The sequence below is a fragment of the Clytia hemisphaerica genome, unplaced genomic scaffold (assembly GCF_902728285.1).
Source record: "Clytia hemisphaerica strain Z4C2 unplaced genomic scaffold, Clytia hemisphaerica genome assembly, whole genome shotgun sequence".
Classification (NCBI taxonomy): domain Eukaryota; kingdom Metazoa; phylum Cnidaria; class Hydrozoa; order Leptothecata; family Clytiidae; genus Clytia; species Clytia hemisphaerica.
Window position 1 is genome coordinate 759,617 of NW_027104211.1, and position 26,451 is coordinate 786,067.

General features: G+C 35.2%; 1 protein-coding gene across 1 annotated transcript; it reads left to right on the forward strand.

Annotated features, from left to right (window-relative positions):
• Window positions 1-6,130: 6,130 nt before the first annotated feature.
• LOC136815597 (segment polarity protein dishevelled homolog DVL-3-like) lies at window positions 6,131-25,182 on the forward strand. Its single transcript, XM_067072049.1, has 16 exons — window positions 6,131-6,434; window positions 12,543-12,612; window positions 13,098-13,207; window positions 13,754-13,848; window positions 14,033-14,241; window positions 14,602-14,671; window positions 15,969-16,056; window positions 16,393-16,444; window positions 18,520-18,596; window positions 18,834-18,901; window positions 20,090-20,149; window positions 20,980-21,072; window positions 22,259-22,402; window positions 22,798-22,886; window positions 23,179-23,347; window positions 24,416-25,182. The coding sequence occupies exons 1-16, from the start codon at window positions 6,268-6,270 to the stop codon at window positions 25,144-25,146; spliced, it is 2,292 nt and encodes a 763-aa protein (XP_066928150.1). The 5' UTR covers window positions 6,131-6,267; the 3' UTR covers window positions 25,147-25,182.
• Window positions 25,183-26,451: the final 1,269 nt, after the last annotated feature.

Consider the following 26,451-nt stretch of genomic DNA (forward strand, 5'->3'; position numbering starts at 1 on the left):
TGAAAATCATCCCACGGTCATGGTAAAGCTAAAGATTGATTTATCAACCAAACAAAATTGACGCCAAGTCAAATCTGTCGATTAAAAATTTCCATGAAAATTACAATCACAATCGAAACTTATCTCATAAAATGCTTTTTTCAACATTCTGGAGGGTTCAAAGTTAGATGTATCATATGTAAAGCCAAGCAATACATGAAAAGTCATTTGCTATCCCATTTGCCATTAGATATATGAGTCAAGAAATCAAACAAAAACCAACAAATCAAAAAACCAACAAGTCCCTTCACTTTCATGTCACATCGTGTTTATATGGGGTAACCAGAAAGTCAATCCACAAGAACAGCCATCTCCCTTTATTATGGAGTGTTCCAAAACTATTGGTAGGTTGTTTGGAAGTAAAGAAACCCACACAGTTTGGTTTATTTTAAAAATTTTAACTTGAAAACAAACTGCATCTTTCTAGCAGCAAATACTCATGTTTCAACCTGGTACATAACAATCGCCAGTCGGGTCTGCTACTAACATGTAATAGTTTTATTATAACTGGGCTTGAGAATCCGTAAGGAACTTGTAACATATATTATATATATAGTTTATCAGTCGACTTGAATCATGATGCATTACTTATAATTCACTGGATGCATCTTTCGCTGTGAAAATAAAAACGGGCGTCAGTCAGGGCGTACGGAAGGCGTTTTGACACGGGAAATTATGGAGAAAGCCCGTTTTAATAAATATTTCCCTTTTGGAAAGCGGGAAATATTTAATTATATTCATACTCAATGTGATGCAGGAAATATAAATGGATATGAATTGACAATAGAAAATAGCTTTCCATGCTCTCAGCGCACGTGTTTAAGGCAAATAAGCATATTACAGGTGGTATATGTATTATACGTATTATATGTGTTGTATATTACTCTCAAATTACATTAACTTTCAAAATCGTACTTTTGATGTATGTTATTCTTTTTCGGTAGCCGGTAATTTTTTAACTCCCCAACTCGAAACTAGCAACTCCCCAACTCGAAACTAGCAACTCGCGACTAGAATAGTTTCCAAACTCAATCAAATATGTTTTTTGTTGAAATACACAGCGCTCCCTTGATGGCAGCATAGCTTTAGAAAATAGTTCCCTGAATTCAAAATGCGAGTCAAAATGCTTAGTTAACGTCATATCATAAAAAAAATTTGGCAAAACCGCCCCTAAAAGGCTAGTCAGATGCAACCCTTGCGACCATAAAAGATTCCAATCCAATTTTCCCTTTTTAAATTGATTCAAATTTCATGTTTTCGAAATCATTCGCCTTTTTTTGTAGGATTTCTTCGCAAAAATACATCCTGTCTTTCACAGTAAGCACCCCAAGCGGTAGGCTTATGATATGAGTTATGCAAATAAGACTACCCCTGCCAAATTCGAACCCAGTGCTTCAATTCAACTTTGATTGATAGCGCTTACGAAAGGATGGTATCACGTCACTTGTAACAAACAACAAAAAATACTCGAAAGAATGGGCAAGTGGCTCAAAATGAATGGTTTGCCACCGTTGATGATACCCAAGAAGAGGACTGATTCCATACCTTATCGGGGGAAAGTGACGAAAATTTTGAGTGGGTGACGAAATTTTTCCCTGACGAAATATTTCCCCGACATTTTATCACCCGATCAAAACTCTTACCCGAAATTTTATACCGCAACCAAAATTCAAATCTAATTTTTTCACACCTTTATTTACCGAAATTAAATTAGTGCTTTAAACGTCGAATTACATCAAGATCCATTTTCGAGCTAGTGAAGGAAACCATGCATTTTGGACAGTTTAGTCGGGTGAACGTGACAAATTTGAAATTTTTGTCGGGGAAAAGTGACGAATTTGAAATTTTGGTCGGGGGAAAGTGACGAAAATGCCTAGGTGACGAAATTTTCCCCCGACGAAAAAAAACCCCGACTAAATAAAATTCCGATATTATTTTCTCGATAAGGTATTCCCATAACAACGGCTTAGAGAAGAGAGAGAAAAAGGTGCCGTTTTTGGGGGACCCTTAGGAGCATAGATATATAAAAGCGCTTTTATATATCTATGCTTAGGAGGGATTTTTTCAAAAATAACAGAGAAAAATTATCGAAAATTATAACGTTTTTGAGAACCTGTTGTAGATTTTAGCTCGATTTTTGTCCAAACTTTTGTAAATCACGACCCTTCGAGAGCGAGAGGAAATTTCGATTTTCGTGAATTTTGGACCCTTACATACAGAGGCTCAATATACAATAATTTGCTTTTTAATATGGTACCCCTTTGAGCCCGGGGGGGGGGGCACTGACCTTGACGACCGACGGGGACGTGTCGCTGGAGTTTCAAAAGTCGATCCTGTCAGAAATGAAATTTGATGAAAAATAGACCCTGCCAGAAGAAAAATTCGATGAAAAACCTACCCTGTCAGATTCTACTATGAAAAACCTATAGCTTTACCCTGTCAGATTCGAACCTGAAAAACTTACCCTGTCAGATTCTATGTTAAAAACCTACTCTTTATACACGTATTTCGCGTTTTTCGTAAAGTATAACGTGATATCAACATTTTCGGTTAAAAAACTACAGCATTGAATAAACATTAAACCTCAATACCTTGAAAACCGACCAAAAGAATGGACGACGAGAGTTATGAAATTACAAAGTAAACATATCTTTAATATTATTCAAAATCATCACTCTCTACTTCCACAAAATGTGCTTCAAAACTAGAAAGGTCATACAATATTATAGATGTACAAGAACAAATAGAACGCTATAGTTTCAAAAAAGGTAATAATGAACGTAGATAAATTTCAGATATCCGTTTCCAGGATTACCGTAGGATCACATAAGATTCCGATTCCCGCTCTAGCATTACTGGCGCTTCTCCGGGATCATTCCGCTAGTTTTCCCGGGCATACTGGCAGAAAAAAGTGAATTAATCCAAGCTGGCAAATCATAAAACGCAAAAAAGAAGTAATATTTTGATTATTTTTATAATCGGCCAACTTGTTTCATTGTTTTCAACTAGTCGGAACTAACTATCATCTGTTTTCAAGTGGCAAGTGGAATGTTATAGCAGGAATCGGAATCTTATGTGATCTTACGGTAAGGGTCTCAAAATCAGAACTGATGAAGTCTAGGTTTGAAAGGACTATACTTTGCAAGTATAAGCTTTAAAACGACGCTTTTACAAAGAGGACGAGAGGATGTCAATGAGACTATTACAGAAGAGTCTGTTCTAAAAGCCTACAGCGGAATGTCTCAACGATATGGGAAGAAACAAAACATAACAGTTGAAATAAAAAATCTGAATCAAAATCTACAATAAATTCTTGCAACATCTCATCTAGTAAAATCTGTTTGCCCCTCGCAGGGGTCTGCTCACTGCCGTGTCAAAACGATTTGTAAAAGAACTCTACATGCAAAAACGGCAAAAACAGACCCTGTCAGACACACATCATGAAATTGCGCCCCTGTCAGATCAGGATTTTGCAATTTTAGATACCCTGTCAGTAATTCTGCAACACTGAAAAAGGTACCCTGACCAGCGGCACGTCCCCGTACCTATTTTTGCCTAAGTGCCCCCCCCCGGGCAGACTTTCGAGGATGTGAAAATAAGGCACCCTTATTGCTCGCACATATCGGGCACCCATTTTACGGTAAAATTTAAGTACTCCCCCGGGTCGGGTATCTTTATTGTAATATGTTTAATTATGTGCACGCCACAAATAAAGTAAAAATCATTAAACTAAAGTACTATAAATAAATAAAAGAGTTAAAAAAAGATAAAGATTGTATGGTATCAAGTGCAGGTGAATAGTGCGTGCCCTCCTTTCAATTAAGTTACATACCAGATCCTTCCTTACTTCTTTTGTTTTAATGTAGCATCGATTCAAAAGATCCTGGAAATTACGAATTAAATTAAAACTATCAATACTAATACGGAAATACCATCGGATAACAACCTGGCTTCCGCCTCGATTTTTGTCCCGACACGCGCATCAACTGCAGCGCAGCGAGCGGCTCCAATTAGCCAAATTCTGGAGCCGCTCGCTGCGCTGCAGTTGATGCGCGTGTCGGGACAAAAATCGAGGCGGAAGCCATTTTGTTTACATTTTTGGCTGGGGAAGCACTGCAAAACAGTGCTTTTTGAGTAGATTTGGTGATTCTTGGGAAGAAAGAAGAAGAATACTGCTTGAAACCAACATTAAATGTATTGGAATAGACTTCTATCATACATTGGAATAACAGACAATACTTTTTGAACATAATGAATGTGTGAAACTTGCTTTTTTGTTTACAAACTTCACTCAAGTAGTTTTGTCGATTTTGCTGCTTTCGAAAGCTGTTGATGAAGACTACTAACTTGCAGAAGTAACTTTATATTGGTACAAACAATGACTATAATAGCTTCACAAACATTCCCTATCATGGAATTCAGCTGGGAAAGATTTTTTCGATCGCAATGAACAGTTTTGATATGAGAGCAGAGAGATATCCAAGATATAGGACGATATAGGCTCATAAGTCATAATTCAAACATGGTTTCATCTTATTCATCTGAAAAATGGCTAAAGAGACACCATCGGTCGGATCGGATTCATCACTGACTGCGCTGAAGGATTAACTTTACTTTTAACTCTCAAAATTTTGTCGTTGAATCTTCCCAGTCGTCAAAGACCGAGTTATAATGTTATAAAAGTGACTGATTTTGTAGTACGTTTTACGTGCAGGTTTTGATTGGATCCAGGACAAGAAAAGGATAAGCAAATCCGAAGAAAGTGCCAAAAAATTCTGAAATTTTGGAAGTACCGCAAAAATTGAAAGTACGTTACGACATTGACATGACCCCCGATTATTATTGTTTTGGATATCCAGAACACCATCAACGGCTCTAACTTGGGACGAGTGGTCATATCATGGGATGGTTGACTTTCTGGACTGTATTTTCACTGTTAAATCTCTGTTGACAACAAGTTTGTTTTCTATGATTTGCGACTATGTTAATTAAATGACTTTGGAGGTTCGGTAAAATGATTGCCGAATTGCTGTCCCATGTTCTGTCAGACTGTCCCAAGTTAGAGCCTTTGACGGTACAAATCCACTTCAGGCAAAGTTATGATGCCTAAAGCACTGTCTGAAATTATTTTTTATTTGGATTATCAGTGCTCAATTCTGTTCGGTGGAAAAGCTTCCAACTTCCCAAGTACTGTCACAAAGGATTATGATAAAAAAATTTCGAGATGTTTTTACTTTATCATTAAATATATAAAATTTGTACAAAATTTGCTTCAGCCAAATATTTTTATGCTTGAAAATAGTTTATAAATTATATTCTGTTGGATAATTTTGTGGTGGTAAAGATGAGAAAAACATAACATGAAGTCAAAATACTCTCAAACACTTAAACATGTTTATGTATGATTTTACTTTTTACCTATTTCCCAACCCAAAATCTACTTATCATACTCAACTGAGGCCCAAAGTGAGCAGAAAAAGTTTTTCTAAGAAAAGTATTAGCCCAAATAAAGCATATACAGTACAAAAAGTTCATAGGCTATAGGCCAAAGACTGAGGCTGGGATAATTGAAAATTCCCCAAACGATGAGTGATTATAAACGTTTCATGTTTGGAAGAGGCTTTTTCTTGAAATCCAATAAAAGTTCCAACATAAATCCAATCTCTTTTTCCAATTTTTTGCTGGTAAAAAGAAAGGGGAGTCTCACTGTTTTCTTACCAAATATCTGCGAATGCCGCCTAAAAACGAAAGCGAAAGTATTTTTTGTCCCTACAAGCTGCGCACGGCAGCGCAGCGAGCGGCTCCAGAATTTGGCTAATTGTTAGCGCGTGTGTGGGGCGCACGGCTGCTGCTAAGCACTTGTGGCCGCCGTGTGCGCTTTGCTCGAAAGATAATAACTTGTTATGCTTTTACCAATATTTTGATCCTTTTCGTCTATTTCGCCATTTGCTTTTAATTTTATCATTTTGTTTGTTTGTTTGTGCTTTTCGCTTTTTTCCCGAAATCCGATTTATCGGAAAAACAGCTAGCAATAATCCCGCGTTTTGATTGGTCCGTTCTTATTTCTTTAGTATTATGTCGGCAGCCATATTGGATTTATTCGAAATCTGTTCACTGATCCTGGTTGTAAAATGGCGAACGTTTAGGCTGTTAGATTTTAAACGGAATAGTTGGATGTGTTTTTTAGGATTATTTTTAAGTCAAGAAACACTAAATACATAGAGGGTTATGGCTGAAAAAGAGACTAAAATAATATACCATGTTGATGACGAAGAAACGCCATACCTTGTCAAAATTCCAAAACCTCCTGACCAAGTAACACTGGGAGATTTCAAAAGTGTTATCAATCGTCCAAACTTCAAATTCTTCTTCAAGTCCATGGATGATGATTTTGGGTAAGAGGAGTTTTTTATTCTACAACTCTTTTCTACACTTTTTGCTCTGAAATTATTGTTTTCAGGTCAAAGTAAAAGTTCATAACGGCATTCATATCATTAGTAACTTCTAAACTAAAACATACAGAAAGGTCCCTAGTTTTTACCCATCTAGCCTATCTATGCTTCATGGTTTAAAGTGGGTGGGTAGATAGGTAGAGTAGCCTAACAAAAGTATGTTTTTTTATCTGCTGACAATGGACTCTGGGACTGAAATTTTTGTCAGAGTATATATGTTCCATAAAGCTTGATGGTTCAACCAGTGTGGAAACGATGCAAAGTCTATGTTTGAACTAAGGTCTACGTCAAGAAAACGTCCCCAAATGGGTCCAGGGCAGAGCCCTGGGGTGGGATTCAGGGGGTGAAGCTTTGACTTACGCCAATATCTTACTTTATATCCGGTCCTTACACCAATTAGCCAAAAGTAATTATTGCCTCTTGTCGAATATATTTGGCGTACTGTGCACCATTTTCCAGGCTGGCATGGGATCATCCCCCCCCCTCAGGAAGATGGGGGGGGGGGAATCAGATTTTGGTGCCAGGGGGGAAGTGAAATTTTTAAGCTTGATGGGGGGAGAAAGGCGAATAGGGGGTATATTCAGTCCTCTACCTATTGGGGGGAGTAATAGGATAAATACAGACCTTCCTGGTGTGTTTGGGCATTCAGGCTTATGAGCCTTTCTTTCTAGGGATTTTGAGAGTCTTTTTTTTGCTATAGTAGCTTGCGAATTGAGGCAAGTCTGGATCATCACTTCGCAACCCTTATACAATACGGCTAGGGGGATTTCCCAATTGGGGGGAGCACGGATTTTAAAGACAGGTGGGGGGAAAAGGCCAGATGGGGGATTTTAGCTCTTATTAGGGGGGACCAAAAAGCTGGAAGACGCCATGGCTGGTGGTTCAATTATTACAAAGATTGCTTTGATAGGGTTTGTTTGACATTGTTTGAATTAGACTACTATCTACAGACTTTTTGCTAGACGCGATGTCACACAATGTCAACTTTTGGCTTTTCATCTGTCATCTTTTGGATTATATTCAGAAACAATAGCGACAAATTTGTGGTGGTAAGATTTCATAGGAAAATATGCAAAACCTTTGCAAATACCATCAACTGCTCCAACTTGGGACGAGTTGTCGCAACATGGAACTTGTTGATATCTGGCCTGTATTTTCACTTACTGTTGAATCTTTTTGACAATAAATTTGTTTTGATAACTCCGCCAAGTTTATCAATCATACTTTCTGTCATAACAATGTCACGATAACTTTCACTTATAGCGCGCCCTTTTTAACTTTTGTTTTCATTCAAAATGACCAGACGCCAAATGGAGAATTAGAAACGTCTGCCGCCTAACCACCTACCGCCTGATGGGATTAACAAATACTGAGTGTGTAACTTGCCGAGCGAGTGTGTAACTTGCCGCGCGAGTGACGTCAAATGCTCCATCATTTTGCCACTAATTTGTTCTTCTTTGTTCCAGACATCGCGTTTGTTCCAGACATCGCGTTTGTTCCACTACGGATTTTTTCAATTTTTGATTTAAAAGCCTACTGGGTGCGAAAGAGAAATTGTGTATTTTTTAGTACGCCGTTCATTAACTCAAATCAAATGACTTGTTGTGTCAGATAGTCCCAAGTTGGAGCAGTTGAAGGTAGATCGTACTGATATAAAACTTTTATGCACAATTGCCATTATATTTAAGGGTAATCTTGTAAAAGAAAAATTAATTGAAAACCAGAAATATTTACACCCTCTCATCTCTTTAGAACAAGCCCTTCAAAAAACCATAACATTAGGGGAGCCTTCCAAACTCAGACTTGCCGCAGAAAAAGTCAAATGGACGTTTAAGGGGTAGGGCTATAATTTGTTGACGTTCTTTCGTGGCAAAGAAATCCGTAGCAAAAATAAAGATGGCTGACGAAACAACGATGGAATATTTACAGCGAGCAATGGGAGAAGGGTTGAATATTTTGAGATCAAGTTTGATTGCCACGACGAACCCTTTTTGAAGGAGGGTAGGGGTTTGAAATCAGAACGTCCATTTGTTGAAGTTTTCTGTGGCAAGTCTGAGTTTAAAAGGCTCCCCTTAGATATAAACTCAAGCTGAAAAATCAGCAGCAACAATAAAAATTCCTATTCAGCTAACAGTAAATTATTCCCCTTGGAATAGCACGGCAAAATGATGTCATATCTCAAATCAAAACATTGATCTGAACTCCCTGATTTATGGCTACAATACTTGCTTTTACTAATGTGTTGTGCTGGAACTCATAGATCAAAACGGGGTTTTAACATTTTCTTGCACAGGAAATAGTACGACTAAGATATTATTGCTTTTAATTTGCATGTTTTGAAAGTTTGGTTTGTTTGTCTCCGTCTTTGTGGAATTTTTTAATGGCAACGACAGAAAATGCTATATCAAAAAGCAGAGTTCTAAAAGGTTTACAGGGAACGCCAATCAAAAATAATGTATGAAAGACTATTTCTTAGGGGCTGTCGATAACGAAATTTCTTTTGTATAACCGATTCAGACGTTAACCCCATGCCTTCCTAACAGCCAAAATAGTCTTGAAAATTATACTTTTGAAAAATTATTCTTTCACATTTGGTTCGCAGACATGATGGAGGTTTCGATTTGAAAGAAAAATTTAAAATAGCAATCAATAGAAATTTTACAGCCTAAAGCTGTTAAAAAGGAAACTCCAAAAGTTAGCGGCGTAAACATTAACCACATAACTATAATGTGGTTGATGTTTACGCCGCTAACTTTTGGAGTCAGAATAGTTACGCACTCTACAAAAGGTCAATTTGATTTTTGATCCATTGAATTCATTTATGTGGTTGGAATAAACAAGATATCAGGAAAATCTTGAAATTTTAATAAACGGGCTGAAACAGGTAACTTGGTCACCAAGGGTTTGGGAATTCTACCTCTAAATACCTCCAAAATTAGGTGTATAATTACCTCATTTGGGAGGTATTTTTCTTTTGACAGCTGAAAATGTTTTCAAAAATTAATAAACAGGGTGTAGTTTATTAGGCACCTGAAAATAAAGCTTGAGTATGTATTTAACATGCTATAAGAAAAAGTCTATTTCAAAGCACTCACTTTGTATCTTTATTACTTTAGCTATACAAGTTTCAGCACTCCCAGCTAGATATACATGCATGATCATATGCTATTACATTTTCAGACTCAACAGCCCAACACCAAATTCTAGACAGGCAGGGCAGCGTCTGCCAGAGACAGAGCAGGGCACTTTTTTTGTTGCTTTTTCAAGAAAGAAAAAATTAAGAGAGAAATTACTAAATATGGCAGGGGGGGCACGCAGTTACTATAGACATGATGTGTAGTAAGTGCTTTTTCAACACTTTTTTTCAGGACCACCACCCTTTGCAGTTACTACACCTTGGTAGTAACTGTTTTCAGAAAAGATTTCCAGGTACCACCCCTGTTTTTGAGTGATATCATCAAAAACATGCTCGAAATTACCCTAAATTGCGATTGTTTTTCAACCTAAAGCCATTTTTGTGCTAGATTTTCTTTTAATTTACTTGGTTAACAGCTGTTGAGAACATTTAAATGATAATTAGGGAAAGCATAATTTCAAAGTTGGGTCTGAGAAAAATTTCAAATTTTTTTTCGTCCATTTATAACAAAAATATTTTTTTTAACAAATAATTTTTTCACAAAAAAATTCATTTTTTGTGAAAAATTTTGAAAGTTCTTTAAAAAGAATTAAAATATAAGCACTTACTACACCAAAAGTGCTAGTTTTAGTGTTCGGCACCCCCCCCCCAAACAGCAGTTACTACACTGTGTAGTAACTGTTTTCATAACTTCTGAATACAGTACCACCACGGTAGTAAGCGTCATACTGTCTTGTAGTAACTGCGTGCCCCCCCCTGAATATGGCTCTACTGCTAATCCTTTTGGAAATGAGGTCCCAAATCATTTATTTGTTTATAAGGCCTGATAAGGCACCTAAGACTAATAAGACAAAATAAAGACAACCTAGAATCCTTATTTTTATTTCTAAATTTTTGGTGCAAAAATGTCGAAATAATCATGCCAATCAGTACAAACCTAATCTAGATAGACCTCTAGTGTATTGTATTGAAAAGAAAATACCCGAATGTGTTAATTTGAGCAGAAGAGTGTTTATTTTTATGTGAGGTCATACTGGAGGCTGCAGTATGAATGAGAAAGTCTCCTTTTAATCTTACCCTTATTTAGGAAAGAGAGGCCTTTTCAATAAACACATACCTTTAGTTTTTCCTCTACGATTTTTAATTGTTTTTCTCATTAATTACACATGTTGCTAATTTCATTCATCAAAGAAAATTTTCCTATGAGACTGCGGTTGGATCAATTAGTTTTATTGATTTCTCATTCAAAATCTCAATGTCAATCATCTGTCACTTATTTCCAAATGCTTTTAATCCCTCAAGTATATTGAACAGTTATAATATTGTATGATTTCTTTTGAATAGTAAGTTGAAGATAGACTAAGACTCTTTTTGTGGCTGTGCTAATTGAGCAGGCACTTTTTTAATATTTTCTAAGTCCCACAGAAACAAACTCCATGACCATCTTTCTTGGTTATATGTTAATTTCTAAAGCTTGTTTTGTACAAAATGTCATGTATAACAAAAAGAGTTGTTAATTAGATTCTTGTTGATCATCCATTTTGAACTTAGTTTGTGTCTTTCAAGTGTCTTTCAAATTTCTTGGGGGGAATTTAAATTTTCACTATTCATCGACTTAATATATATCGACATAATAAGAGACAAAATCCCTTAGCTATCAAATTGAAAAAAAACTTTGAGCACTTGCACTTCATATTTTCTAGAATTGACCTTTTTTGCTGTGAGATTTTTATTGACATCAACCGCAAAATCAGGAAATTGAACAATCAAATTCAAGGACAAATAAGAGGGTTTTTGACACACTCAGAAAATCAAATGTCAATGGTGTGTCACTTTTCTTCAAGTACCTGATTGATGCAGTTATGTGTATACTGCAATGTATAACTCAAGTGTTCATAAGCAATATCCGAATTCAATGTTTGAATATTTGAGAAACAATTTGAAGGATTTTCATTGAATTCATTTTTAATCTCTTTTAATCCATTTTAAATTTTTCTGATGTTTGATATGAAAAATAATTAATTTTTGTAAATTTAGTCAAAGTTTTAATCCTGTAATGTCAGGTAACATATCAATTTTCAATGATTTTGATATCACTTTTGTCAAATCTTTGTTTGTCTTTTCATAAAGGGGCCCTGGGAGAATTTAAACTATTGCTATTATAATATTTATCAAACAAGTAAATTATGGAATGTGTATGGGGTTTTTACAGGATAAAGGTTTGCTTTTTTATGAAAGTTTGCTCTCTCAAAATCTCATCCCTCAAATCATTTTAATTCTCTAATCTGCTTAACTTGAGTAGAAAGAGAGCATAAATATCATTTTTCATTAATCTCTAACAAAAACACCAGCTAAAAGTGTTCATTACTCAAAGGACTATAAATAGCCAGGCCTAGCTTTTGGTTCCAAAAAGTCCCCCCTTACTAAAAGGAAAAAAATGAAAAAATTGTCTTGTAAATTTATTATTAATTTCTACAAAACACAGATAATAGCTGTGGAATAATGTTTTGATTAAACTTATGTACCATGAAAATGTCTGCCTGTTGGCTTGGACCAAAATCGTTGAGAAATTTTGCCTAAATTTAAGCTGATTTGATTTTTAGGAGAGTAAAATTGTCCAATTAGTGAATTTTTCTTCAAAAAGATTTTATATGACTAGTAGAGAAGAACTGTCCCTTCCTAACAATCAAAGAAATTTCAAATTTTAATAAAATCTCCCAGAGCCCACCTCTTTTTCTAGACCAATTAGCCAAAAGATATCAGAAAAACTTTTTGGTAGTAGTTATCAGAAACAATTAAATCAAAGGGCTGGTTTGAAGGAATTTTCAAATAAAGGGAAATCGTACAATTATATGGTCTCTAAGGGAAATTTGTCAATTTTCTTCTTTACCAAATGCATTTTCTTCTACTTTCAGAGTTGTCAAAGAAGAAATAATTGACGATGATGCACCATTACCTTGTTTCAATGGTAGAGTTGTTTCCTGGGTAAGAAATAATTTTGCTTTTATTTTTGAATATATATCAGCAGTAAGAAATTTCTTTTATAAATGGGACTTCAAGGCCATCGTTAGACATTGCTTTCAATGCGACACGATGAATGGCTTTCATTCTTTCATTATATTATAATCCTAAAATGTTAAATATATTGTCATCACTTTATAAATAAAACATTTTGTCAAAATGACTGAAAAAGTTCTGAATTCTAATTTATGGTCGTTTCATGGTATGAGTCTTTACAGGTCTTTATTTTAATTGTCTATCTTGCTTTGATCACAAATCTACCCAGATCCTAAAAAAATGCTCATTATTCAGGCCATATTTTAGAAAAGCAAGGTTGTTGGCCAAAAAGGGCATTTTTTCCAGTGATTTTCCACTAAAAAGGCTGTTTTTAGCATTATTTTAGTAATTTCAGGAGGGGCAGCGTTAGAAATGGCCTGCATTTCCTATCAATTTCCCCTTTCGTAATACAGGTTGTACCACCAGAAGATGGTTCATGCGATGGTCAATCACAGCACTCTGGTGATGGCATTTTTGTACCAGTTCAATCTTCAAATACCAACATCTCTCGCTCCAGTACCATGTAAGTCCTTTAGCCTTATGAAGAAACTGTTGATGGAATGAATTTCGAAATTTAAAGGCTACACTTGTTGTTTTTTGTCGGCATAAATCACAGATATTTTAAAAATTTGATTGGAACGGATACTGATGATTAGCTTCTAGAGAAAACGGCAACTCTGCTGAATCCTGTGTTGATTTTACTCAAAACCTGAAAATTAGATTTGAGTACATCAGTTTGTTACCTTTGAAGAGTCAGCTCATATATCAATTTTGTCGTCTTCACATCAACAATGAGACCACCAGTAACTTTTAACTTTGTTTGGTTATAGTTCGATATTATTATATATTATATTATATTATATATATTATATATATATTATTATATATAATTATATATGTTTATCTTTATTGCAAGATTTATTCTACCACCAAAGTTTTTATTGTGCTTTTGAATCTGTTTCCTGATAATGAAAAGCCGTAACTGACTGGAACCTGGTCGGTGTTGAAAAATTAATCATTTAAAATTAAAATATTTACTCACTCCTTTGTTCTTTTTTTATTAATAAAGGCGAAGTAAAGAACGCGTGCAAGACTCGGATGCAGAATCAATCGTCTCAAGACGAAGCTCTCGATCAAGAAGCAGTCGAAAATATGAAAGTGATGGTAAGATAACTCTCCCCTTTTCTTTTGTCCTCCTCTTTTTGAAAAGTTTTTCCCCGAAAGTTACTTACATTATAAAAATTTATTATATAAGTTTTTTTTGTTATAATTATTTTACTGAAGCCCAAAGAGAGACATCTTTCTAAATTTGAAAACAGAATTTAAAGAAACATTTTTCAAATTATAGCCGACAGGAGGTCACGTCGAAGTCATCGCGAGCATCGCAATTACGATCAATACGACAGCGCATCCATGATGAGCAGTGACTTGGAGACGACAAGTTTCGTCGATTCCGAGGAAGAAAGTCAAATGTCGTCGGCTACTGAAAGTTCTCGTTATGTGGGCGGTAACAAACGAAGACGCAGGCGCCGACAACGTATGCCACGAGTTGAAAGGGTAGGTTCAATCTACTATGAGTATATTTGACTTAATCAAAATGAATTTGAGATGGAGCCTTTTCGTAGTGAACAGTAAGTTCAAACGTGACGAATTTCAAATTGGATGGATCTTTTTCCTTCATGGAAGCAGTATTAGGAGACGATATTAAAGTTAATATCAGTGCTCAAGGGTTTTAGTCTGTCAATAAAATACATGTAAGCGTTACTGGATAGCTAGTCGTTGTTCATAATTCGTCAACCAAGGAACGTTTTATAAAGAAATGGGTTTTATCCATCATTCAGTAAAAAACAAATTTGGAATTTCAAATATTGAAATATTAAAACTTGAATTTTATAATCTTCTTATCTTCTTGTTTAGTGCTCGTCATTCAGCACCATCACCGAGTCCACGATGTCACTGAATATCATTACAGTCACACTCAATATGGGTAAGTCTATAATTTGCTTGAACTAAATAGCATGTAACTAACCAAAGGAATAATTTTGCTTCATAATCTTTCTTTATACTGAAAAACATACTTCAAATTTTAGACTTTATCTCACTGTTTCAAAATAGAGAAATGTGTGATACCTTACTCGGGGCATTATGGGTAAGCAAGGCAACAACGAGTGTCAGCTTTAAACCCACTATTTATGATTGATTTGAAATCACTAGGGCACCAGCGCACAAGATAACGCATATTCCAAAATTCTTGAAGAGAGGATAGAGAAGATTAAATTTCCTGTTAATCGACTGTGCATTTTGTTTTTGTCTTTTCTGTTGAGAGTTTCGCTATCCCTTTTTCGTTCGCTATCCTCATTTTCATCTTCTTCCTCTACACATCAATTCTTTATGGCAGCACTGTTAAGTTTACTTTTAAACTCTTCAGGGCCATTCTCATATTAATTTCGTTTCATTTTCTTTGATTTTTCTTTCGATTATTTTCAATCAATTTAAAAGCCCTCTTTAAATTTTTTTCCTAAAACAAGACTTTTTAAAGATTGGTAAAACTTGAAAGGGGGATAGAGTAAGAGAGGGATAAAGCTGAAATCGATTGCCCCAATGAGTAATCTATAGTCTTAAAATTTTATCATAGAATCTTTACTTTAAAAGTAGAAATAAAGCTAAAAAGCTAAATTATATGCTCGTGGGAAATTATCAATGACAAATGATCGAGTTGAATGTTATTTGAAATTCTAGATTACCTCACATTAGAGGTTTTAAAATAATCTTCAAAAGATCGAATGCTAGATTATTTGAAAAATGGTTTGTAAATTACTGATAATGCGTTTGTTTGCCAAGCATTGCGATAACCATTATCGACGGTTTGAGAGTGACTTTGAGGAATTATACATCAATCATTTGTATTCATGTCAAACTTTTCTGATCACCACCAGTAAGTGTAAAATAAGCCATAAAGGATTCTAATCAATCCACACAAATTTTAGTACTGCGAGAGGGTCTTTAGAGGAGTTCTAGCTAACCATTGGTAAAGCTATGAAAGGTTATAAGTTTGAACACGCCCCATTAATACTTTGACAAATCAAAAAGTGCCAAAATTAGTATAATCAGAAAACCAAGAATTTTCTGTCTAACAGACTTAAACTTTTGACATGAGCTCTGATCGGTTCTATAACATTAGCTAACAATGAGCTCGTCTATGAATTGACGAAAAATTGTAAGAGGAGTATCTCTTTCCAGTAACATTCAGCATTTTGAACAATTACTCTTCTTTCCTCTTTCAGACAAGATCAACTTTCTTGGTATCAGCATCGTCGGTCAAGCCAGTAAGAAAGGAGATGGTGGCATCTATGTCGGCTCTGTTATGAAAGGGTAAGCTACGCGTAAATTTTGTGCTAATAGCGTTTGATTTTTTATGACATTTTCGATTGGAACGTTTTGCGTTGGTTTGTCTAGTTTACTGAAAAATCAATTTTGCAATTGATTTATGGCTTTGGGTCTCGTATTGGAGATCAATTTCGGACATGCCTTGATCCTCTAGGCTTTACACCTCCTTTATTTTATTTGCTAAACCCCCTCTCTCGAACAAAAACTTTCTGCGAAGCCTGAGGCATGGGATGAAGGGATTATTTTAGGTCTTGTTTTAGGATTCATTTAGGTCTTGTTTTAGGATTCATTTTCCGATCTAGCTTTTCTTCATTTTTTCAGAGGAGCGGTGGATGCTGATGGTCGCGTTGAGCCTGGTGATATGATCCTTGCGGTAAGTATCTGTCATGATTTTTGTATTTTGTATTTTACGCCTCGTGTCTCAGCTCACGGTAAGGAGGCTCATAGAAGGTTTATTGGTGTAAATTTTGGTATTTTATAAATTATTATTACTGAAATCTCAGTATTAAAAACGAGAGTGGTCTGGATGCATTTATCATAGAAACTGCATTACACTCAACGAATATTTTTAATAATTTAATTAGCTAGCTACTCGTCTATTAGACGACCAAATGCTAATTACATTAAAAGTAATTTAGGCCCATTATGACAGTTACCATCATTTAATTATACCATCATGTGTATTGTTTAACCATGAAAAGCGATGAATGAATCTGTATTTATTGTAAGTTTTTCAAGATCTTCATGGAAATTATGATCGACAACAATGAACTTTCCTATAATTTGCATAGGTCTTATATCGATGAAAATTCTACATTATATATTTTCAACCGCAAGAACTTTGACATCTCAACCCTCTTTATTCGATACAACAATATTATATCAGATTCAAATCATCATGTGTTTTAGTTTTAAGTGTACACTTTAACCCTTTTTTACATCGTCTGCATGAAAGTCCTTAATAAAGAGCAAAATTTTTCCATGGTGACTCAAAATACACACATTTGCCAAAATTTTATAATGTGGACCTCAGGTTAATATAGTGACAGGCTCTTTTTGTGTGAACGGAACAGCACGAAATGTGCTGTACTACATAAATCATTGGATACCCCTAAGTTAAGAAGATATCCTAGAGAGATAAACATTTCTAACAAAGATAGGGTCTTTAAAATATTTCTCTTTTTACAGCTTGTCCAGACAGACATTCAATGATAAACTAATATAGATTTTTGAAAAAGACGTTTTGGTCTCCTTATCTTTATAATATAGGACAGGCGATCTATCGATTTGTAAAGAAAAGGTCGATTACAGAGTTGTCTTGAAATGGAATTATATTTTTCGTAGCTAAAAACACACATCTCTTCTCCCTTTTTGATGAAAAAAAAAGTAAAACTGGTGTATTATCACTGTTGCAAACAGTGTTCAAGTAGCGCATGGGTATTATGCCCTATTCATGTGCTACCAAAATGATTTAAGTGTCAAAAAAGTAACATTGCAAAAGATCTATGCAGATTCTTTTTACGAATTGTTTTTAATTAAAACGGAATGTCGGAAAAAACAAATTAGTAGAAACAGTTTTGACATTTTTAAGGATGTCAAAAGTTGAAAAGTTATTTTTTGCTGCTAAAGTGGATTTAATCTTATAGAAACACACGTAAAATTACACTGGTCGGTCACTACACAAAACCAAGAAATTGGAGAGTTAGAGAAAGCTCTCTGAAAAAAGGAAACTTAAACTGCGTCAATTTACATCTCACACACAAAACTATTTGAAGATTGCGGTTAATTTTAGTTTAGCGGTTTCTGACTGTTTTTTTCGTGGACTGTGTTTTTTATCAGAATTACAATCTGTGCGATGGGATCAGGCTGCTTCGTGGTGTAGTTTACATAACATTAACATTTTTGGAGCAATTATTTTTTTCTTGGATCTTATACTTTGGGAAACTAGTTAATGTTTTATATATGTCGTTTTAAATTTTGAACACAGTAAACATACTTTTGGTGTTGTATTAGTATTGAATGAATATAGTTGCCGGTGTTTGATAAGGGTATATTTACACGATGGTTCAAATCAGCACTCGCTTTTTCAAACGTGTTCCGAGGGCGTTACCTGAAGATCTGCTCATACGAAATAAATACTCGGTAATTAATATATGAACCTTTCTATAGATTAGGAGGGTCTAATGTCCAAAACGAAACAGAATTAAGTTCATCTAAACAATCTCTGACACAAATTTTATTTTTTTCCGGGAGAAGAGTGAAGGGGACAGAGGAGACAGGGTCCACTGGTAGTGAGTTTATCGTATCAACACCGAATCTATTAGCATTCCGTCATCAATTGCCTTAGGTATGGCTTAAAAACCGTTTTTGTCGTCTATAAACTTTTTCGATTGTATGCAAATAGTGAAAAACAATAATTGCATCGTTTCTTTTCTTTCACCTCCTCAGGTTGGAGATGTGAACTTTGAGAATATGAGCAACGATGATGCTGTACGCGTTCTTCGTGAGTGTGTCCATAAGCCAGGGTAAGTGCGTACACTTAGAAGTTAGCTTATAAACATTTAAAGTTTTTGTTGGGTGTACTAAAATTCGTCTAGTTAGGCCGTGTGCAAACAGACCACGGCTCACAATTGTGATTAAGCCGCTTGCATTACTAATTGATGTGTTATGACCCTTTGTCGAACTTTCGTCTTTTCCTCTTTTTCACTTCAACATAATGACTTAAAGTAAAATATTCTACCTACCATCTTCCTCTATTTTAGACCAATTCAGTTGACAGTAGCCAAATGCTGGGATCCTAACCCAAAAGGTTACTTCACTGTACCTAAGGGTAAGCCGCTTTCATCGATCGCATTATCATACATTCTCGACGTCCTAAACGTTTTAACAGTACGATATGGTCACGTGAAAATCGGTTACCTCAAACAGTTTAGATATATAGGTTAACCGTAATCAAAGGTGGTTGCGAAAGCCTTATGTTTCAATATTGTGGTTTCTAAAATGACTGCTTATAAAGCTTTAAATCTTCTCCAAACATGGGCTAAATTCCATCAAAAGTCAGTCCTACTGTTCACGTTTCAATTATAGAGATTAATAATGTTAAACAACACTGCATTTGAATTCAAAAATGAAATTAGTTTTTTGAGAAAAAAATAAAAATCAATAATGAGATTCCAATTTCAAAAATTCCTTTTGTCTGTTTTGAGCCAAAATCGAGTCGGCGAGCTTTTGTTTTTCCCGTTTCGTCATCTCTGTTGCATTCTACACGGAATAAAACTCATTTCCTGTCGACGATTCCTTAATTGCGTCAAGTTATAACAACTCATCATTCTTCCCGCCCCTCCCTCTACCGCCAACCACCCACTATGTTTGAAATTTATCCAAGAACGAAAACTGCGATGTGCTTTTTTGTGATTTGATTTGTAATTTATACAAAACGGTAATAATAATTGGAAAGTCAGCATAATATTTTTCAAGCAGTTTCAAGTATGTTGAAAATTTGGGAACACTTAGGTGTCTCCTTAATCTTACGATTTTGCAGAAAAGTGCAGGTGGTTCTAGTTTATCCATGTTCTGTAAGATATAAGAACGCTACAATTGATATAGCGCATTGATCAAAATGCCTAGACCATTTGCGTGATGACGTAATCTTAGTCCGAAACTTGAAAACAAGATTAGACGACAATTTCGTTGAGACTTTTGGATTTCGGTGTATTTGTTTATGAGCTTACTACAATTACTTAACTGGATCATTTTTCTACATTGAAACCTTTCATCATCATGAACCACCGCTGTGCATGTGTTTCGCTATTATTAACAGGAGAGTAACTGATTGACTTCTGTAATGTTACAGTACGAAAATGCTACGACTTTTTCTTGGACTTTTTTGGGAACCCAAGAAGGCTTGGCTTATTTTTTAGTACAACTATTGCAGTGCAACTGGTAGTGGCCGGTTCTTTTTCTAAGGTTGCCTCAAATTATGGAAATGAATAATTATGATAATATGTCTTTGTTTCAGATGATGTCACAAGGCCGATCGACCCTGCTGCTTGGGTACAGCATTCAGAAGCTATGAGAGGTATCAACATAAATATTTTAATTTTTCATTCAGAGTTTTTTCGTTCTGGTTCTTATAACGCAAAAGTGGTTCTACGACAGGTTTATCAGGAAGTGTAACGAGAAAATAATAAATCTTCGAATTGAGTTTTATTTCGCTCGGTTGCATCCTTACATTTCCTCGAAATGTCTGCTAAATTAACTCAATTTCAAAACACAATTTTCCGGCTTTCGAATGAAATATTGATATTACAAATTTGACCGAAAAAATTCACGATCTGGCAATTTCATGAGATTTAAACGGTTTCGTAAAATACTCAAAATTTCCGGTATGTCTTACAGCGAGTAAAGGGTAACGCGGAAGGCGTTGAATAGAGTAGGCTAGAGTTTAGAGGGTTTTCTGTTTCAATGATCGGCCAGGATCTATAGCTCATTCGTGAAAGATAGCTTTTTGAATTGCGATAAGTTTGATTTATCAATGATTGACTAATCAAGAAACCTTTGAACATATTCTTTTTGGAAATGATGCGATAGAAAAAAGTTATTTGCAGTATACTACATATATTTTTTAAGTTGTTCGGCGCCGCACATACTCCAATCCATTTCCACAGATTAAAATGAGGAAACATTTTCGGTTTCCCACGCAGACGTTGACGTTTTTGTGTAAGGGATTTGTGTGGAATGAAACTTTGAAAATGAAAAAACAGTCTCAATTAACAATAGCCTGTACCATACACTGTTTTGCAGATTTATTCAAAATCGCCTGTATGCGTTCGGAGGTGGTAATGGCCATGTTAACACCCTGCAGCCCACATTCCCTTCAACTAAAATATCGTTTAACTTTTCTTCTAGCTGGTGGAGGTTTAATGGGTCGAGGAAGTCCGTCAATGAGCACCATGACTTCAACAAGTGATTCTTTCTCCAGTTCAATCCCTGAAGCTGACCGTAAGTCCTTGGCCATTCCTTCATTTATAGTCGAAATATTTTATTCAACCCTTCATTTCGTAACATTCATTCCAAAAACTGCAAGATTTATAGTAATGCGTGGTGTGCCTTTGAATAAAATCACAAACTCGCTAATTGCTAATTGTCAACCAAAGAAACAGTCTTTGTATCCGCTAAACCTAATGACGTCTTGGCAATTTTCAGAACGTCGAAATTTTTAGCAAAATAGAGGATTTTGTTTCTTGATATGATAATAATAGGTTGGAGGGGATATTGTTGTTTTGTGAATTCATTATACGTGTTGGTAAACAAGCTATAAACATGAATACAATATTATTACCACGATTTCTGGTTTGTCAGAGGCTAATTATAAGCGACCAACATGATTGATGAAATAATCATAAATACATAAAGTTGGTTGATTGATTTTTGTTGAAAGATGTCGCCCTGTCTTGTTCCAGAAAAAAATTTACGCCCCCTTCAAAAATTCACGTTGATTCTAATTAAGTTTGAAACTTTCAAAATTCTTATTTGTTCAAAATTTAATTTGATTGATCGTTCAATTAAGATTCCCTAATGATGCACCTTACAAATTTTATTAGATTTGCTTAAATGTATCAATCGAGTGTTTTTTTGTTTTGCTCGAATAAAGTTTTCCGGAATTTTCAAAAATGATAATAGTTGAAAGATCTCCCATTTTCACTGCTTAAAAATATGTCGGTGAAAACACCATCGCTGGATAGGAAAGTCTAAAACCTTCATCCTTAGTGATTCAATTATCCTCCGACGTTTAGCAGTAGTTTTTACGTCATTCTGTGAGGTCGCGCTACTACATTTTTCGAGGAAGGATTTATTATCTAAATTATGTAAAAAAAGAAGCAATTAGGATATCGTAAATTGGAAGAGAAAAGTAGACTATTCACTGTAACCAAAGTTATTTATAGTAACATTGATGCTATTTTTTCACTCTGGCAAATGAACTTTTGGAATTGTGTTGTGATTTCTTTACGACAATTCTTGATGAACAACAAACACCTACACAAAAGTATCCATTATTCCGATTCACTGTCTGAGCTAAACTGATCAGCCAGTTAGTCATTTTATTGTATGTGTATGGTTGTAGTTGAGTTGTGATTCAACATGCACTTTCGAGGATTGATGCGTTTTAATATCGAATTGATTTTAGGTTATTTGGAGCACGATCTCGGCTTAACGTTGACCATAGATACAGATATGTTGACTATTGTCAAGGTGATGAACCAAGAGAATTCAGGATTGACAGTTCGTGATCGAATGTGGTTGAAGATTACAATCCCCAATGCTTTCATCGGTAAGTGACTGACTTATTACTGGACATTGGAAAAAAAAAATATTTATTGGAATTGTTGTTTAAAATCTTTATTAAAGCTTCAAATATTTTAGTGTATGATTCAATGACTTGAAGGGTTTTTCTTTTATACAAGGGGTCTAATTTGAGATTTCAAATTTTATGTACATGCCTTTTACAAGGAATTTTTAAAGGTTTTCTCTTCAACGATGTAATTTTTTTTCCTTGTTCACCATAATGGTGATTAAAATTAGTTATTCTTACGACCGAAAAAAATTTCAGAAATTTATCAATTTTGGCAGTTCTTGTTTTTTATTCATACAATAAAAAAATATTATAATTAGTGTTTGATTGTTGAGATAGCTCAACCCTTATAACTTTGGACCTACACTTTTCAGGTTCTGATCTTGTGGACTGGCTATTTGCAAATGTCGAAGGTTTCCAAGACCGTCGTGAAGCAAGGAAATACGCTTCTAAATTATTGAAGGTAATTTCTTTTCCCCTTCTTTCAATCGTCTCATCTTCCTCTTATTGCAATTCAACTGTGAACCATACACCGATTTAATGATTGAAATATTCTGTCTTATCTTAACTGTTTAAAAGTAGACAATTCTGTCGAAATATATTTTTAGAATCTTCTCAGCATTGCTAGCAACACAAAACAAGTACAAACCAGAATTAGAAGTCTTTCCGTTATCTGTATTTTTCTCTAATTCAAAGAAGATACTCTGTTCGTTGAAGATCGAATAAGAGAGAGTCAATTGAAATCTTTTTTCCAGGCGAACCTCATTCGACATACAGTGAACAAAGTGACATTCTCCGAACAATGTTATTATGTATTCGGTGACCTCAGTGATAGAAGACGTGGTATGCATATGCAAGATATAGAAGGGAGTGAAGAAGATACGCTAGCACCGCTCGCTTCGACGTCTGCTCAAGCTCAAATGGGTAAGTTAGAAAGCTATAACAGACATTGGATTCTTCCCAAAAAAGTCTTTGTAAAGATGGTTTAAATACAGAGACGAGTATTTTGCGTAACGAAAACAGAGCATCGTAAAGCTGGGTTCTTGGAATAGCCACATGTATGATTTTTGTTAATAATTTTTCATAATGGAGGATTATAACTTTATCAAAACCCAAAAAAGCCTCTATTGAATGTATTGAAAGGATTTCCCATTTCAATCTTTTGCATTTTGGATTACGCATCTTATTTCATTTGTTGGTTCAGAGATTTGACTTTTTCAAGTTTTTCAGTAGATCACTCTTTCACTCCTCAATCGGATCAACTGCCAAGAAATTATTTCACTGAATTATTGGTTTACAGTACGAGTATTACTGAGACATATTTTTTGGACCTACCTGGAGGTTCTATAAATTAACCTGTGTTCGTCCGTCCGTCCGTCCGTCTGTCCGTCCGTCCGTCTGTTACCAACTTTTCTCAGGATTGAATCATAGGAATCTTTTGATTTTTGGTACAAAGGTGCAAAATGGTAGTGGCCAAAATGTGACGGAGCCCGATTTTCGAAAAAAAATGTTTTTGGGCAAATTTGGGCTAAAAAACGGCTAAAAAAACGGGTTTTTTGGACTTTGTGAAAAAGTGGATCATTGATTTTTTTCTGATTTTTAGCATGAAAGTATGCTAATATCATTGGTAAAAGATGGCTGTAGCAGATTTTTGCAAAAAAATTTTGTTGGCTCAAAAAACGCATGTTTATCTATAAGAATCACTATTAATAAGCATACATCAATGATCTTAGCCAAATTACTCAATTCTTTGATGAGATAGATGTTTTTTTTGCTCACGAAGTCTTGAATATGAAAGAATATTTCAAGAGCATGAAATTTTGGTTTCTAAACGTTTTTTTATAAGAGACAAACGACTAATTTTAATAGATCGTCACTTTTTGTGTTCTGAATGATTGTTTACAGTAATGCTGACGTAGATATCAATTATATGTTTAAAATGCATAACCAGGTAGGTCCATAAAAGTATCACTTGTTGTTGTTTTTTTACAGGAGGTTACATACAACAACCATACGGAATGGCCATGATACCGGGCGGGATGATGGTTACCGGTGCACCACCCGCATACCAACAAGTCGTTCAACCAGGAATGTACGCTCAATATCCATACGTCGCAGGTAGCATAGCTCCTAGTCATTTGAGCGGTGGAAGCGGTGGCTCAGGCTCACAGAAATCACAAAAAATACACGACGACCAGGCTACCGTTCGTAGCAGCGGCTCATCTGATCGCTCGCACAGTTCGAAAGGTTCCAGAAGTCGAAAACCAATGCTGGACGACCGCTCTTCGCTTTCGTCCTTTCACTCGGACACTATAAGTTTACGAAGTGAAATCATAGCACCTGATAATCGTTCAATTTCATCACATCACAGTATTCCACCCATGATGGTCATGCCGCCCGGGGTGGCATATTCAGCAGCGCCTGTTGGTTTAACGCCTGAACAACAGCAACACATTCAGGTTCAAATGCACCAACAACAACAGATGCATCACCAGATTCAACAACAACTCCAGCAACTTCAACTTCAATCACCCGCTCAAACGCCTCAACCTCCACCCGCCGGCTCCCCACAACCGCCACAAGATGGCACCCGAACGCCTGCCGAACAACATCGTGAATTAGGACGTTTAGATACTTTACCTGCTAGTTTGAGCGCAAGTCGACAAAGTTTCCGAATGGCAATGGGAAACTCGTCAAACGAATTCTTCGTCGATGTAATGTAAAAGCTCAAAAATCATCATCCTCAATTAATTTATGACAAAAAAGTAAAGAATAAATTAACGAGAAGAATAGAATCTCGTTACGACGTATCGTCACGAATAATAAAATTTAAATATAATTATTAATTTGTAGAGATGTATATTCGCATGGATACGTTTTAGAAGATATTTATAAATTATGTTTTATATTTCTCATCATCGGTGTATTAGTAGAAAATAAGGCCAACTTTTTAATTTCCTTCGTTTGACGTACACCTACTAATCACCGCTAGACTTTATTTTGTTGTTCCTTAACTGGGACGAGATGGAGTTTTTACAAGCTCTTATTTGATTTGGTTGGTCGTGAACCGGTAATAAAACTATTTTATAAAACTCTTCAGTGATTACCTTTCCATTATTAAGACTTGAATATTTTGAAGGGTCACAGGCAAGAAACAACAAAAATTTATTGATTGATTGATAAAAAACTATTTTGTTACTTTTTCTAAAAAATGCGTCATTTTTATTACTTCAAATAACCAATTATTAAAGTATCTTATAAAAACTCCATCTCATCTGTCTTAACTGTGTCCTTTAGTCGGATATATTTTCAATTTAGATTTTGAACTTCCAGTGACCAATAGAATGCCTTTCAGCGGAATCTCAAAAAAGTTTAATAACTTTTTTGTGTTACAGTATTACCAAATTACAGTTGACGCTCTCTAATTCGACTCTCTATTATTCGATAGGTTCCCTTATTCGATGAAATTGAAAGTCACCGTCAAAGATAAACTCTCATAAACGACGCTCCCTTATTCGATAAGCTCCCTTATTCGATGAAAATACAATTTTCCTTGAAGATCGAGTTAGAGAGTGTCAACTGTATTAATCTTTTTACATCCTCAAATATGGTCCACTTCAGAGTGTGGATATTGACTTCATCTTAAAATGAATTGATTTAGTGCTTCTAATTAGCTGGCTTTATAGTTTGTATGTTATGACTTATTATTTTCACAAGTTATTTTTTAATATATCATTTTTTTACAAGTAACTTTTTTTTTATCGCATTGCCTCCGTATAAACCCGTATCTCATCTCCTTAGCTTTTTGTTTTTTTTTTGCTCAAATTAAGCGTTTTATGGATATTCAGTGAATGTTGTTGGCAACATATTTACCATGTACGAATGTCTAACACGGGGATCGCGTACGAACTCCGTTGACAATAGTTACATATATATGGCTTGAAAGCATAATTCCTCAAACTAATATATAGGGTTTTAAGATAATCTGTTTATAAATTAATTCATTCCGCAGTTATACGTGGACAAAA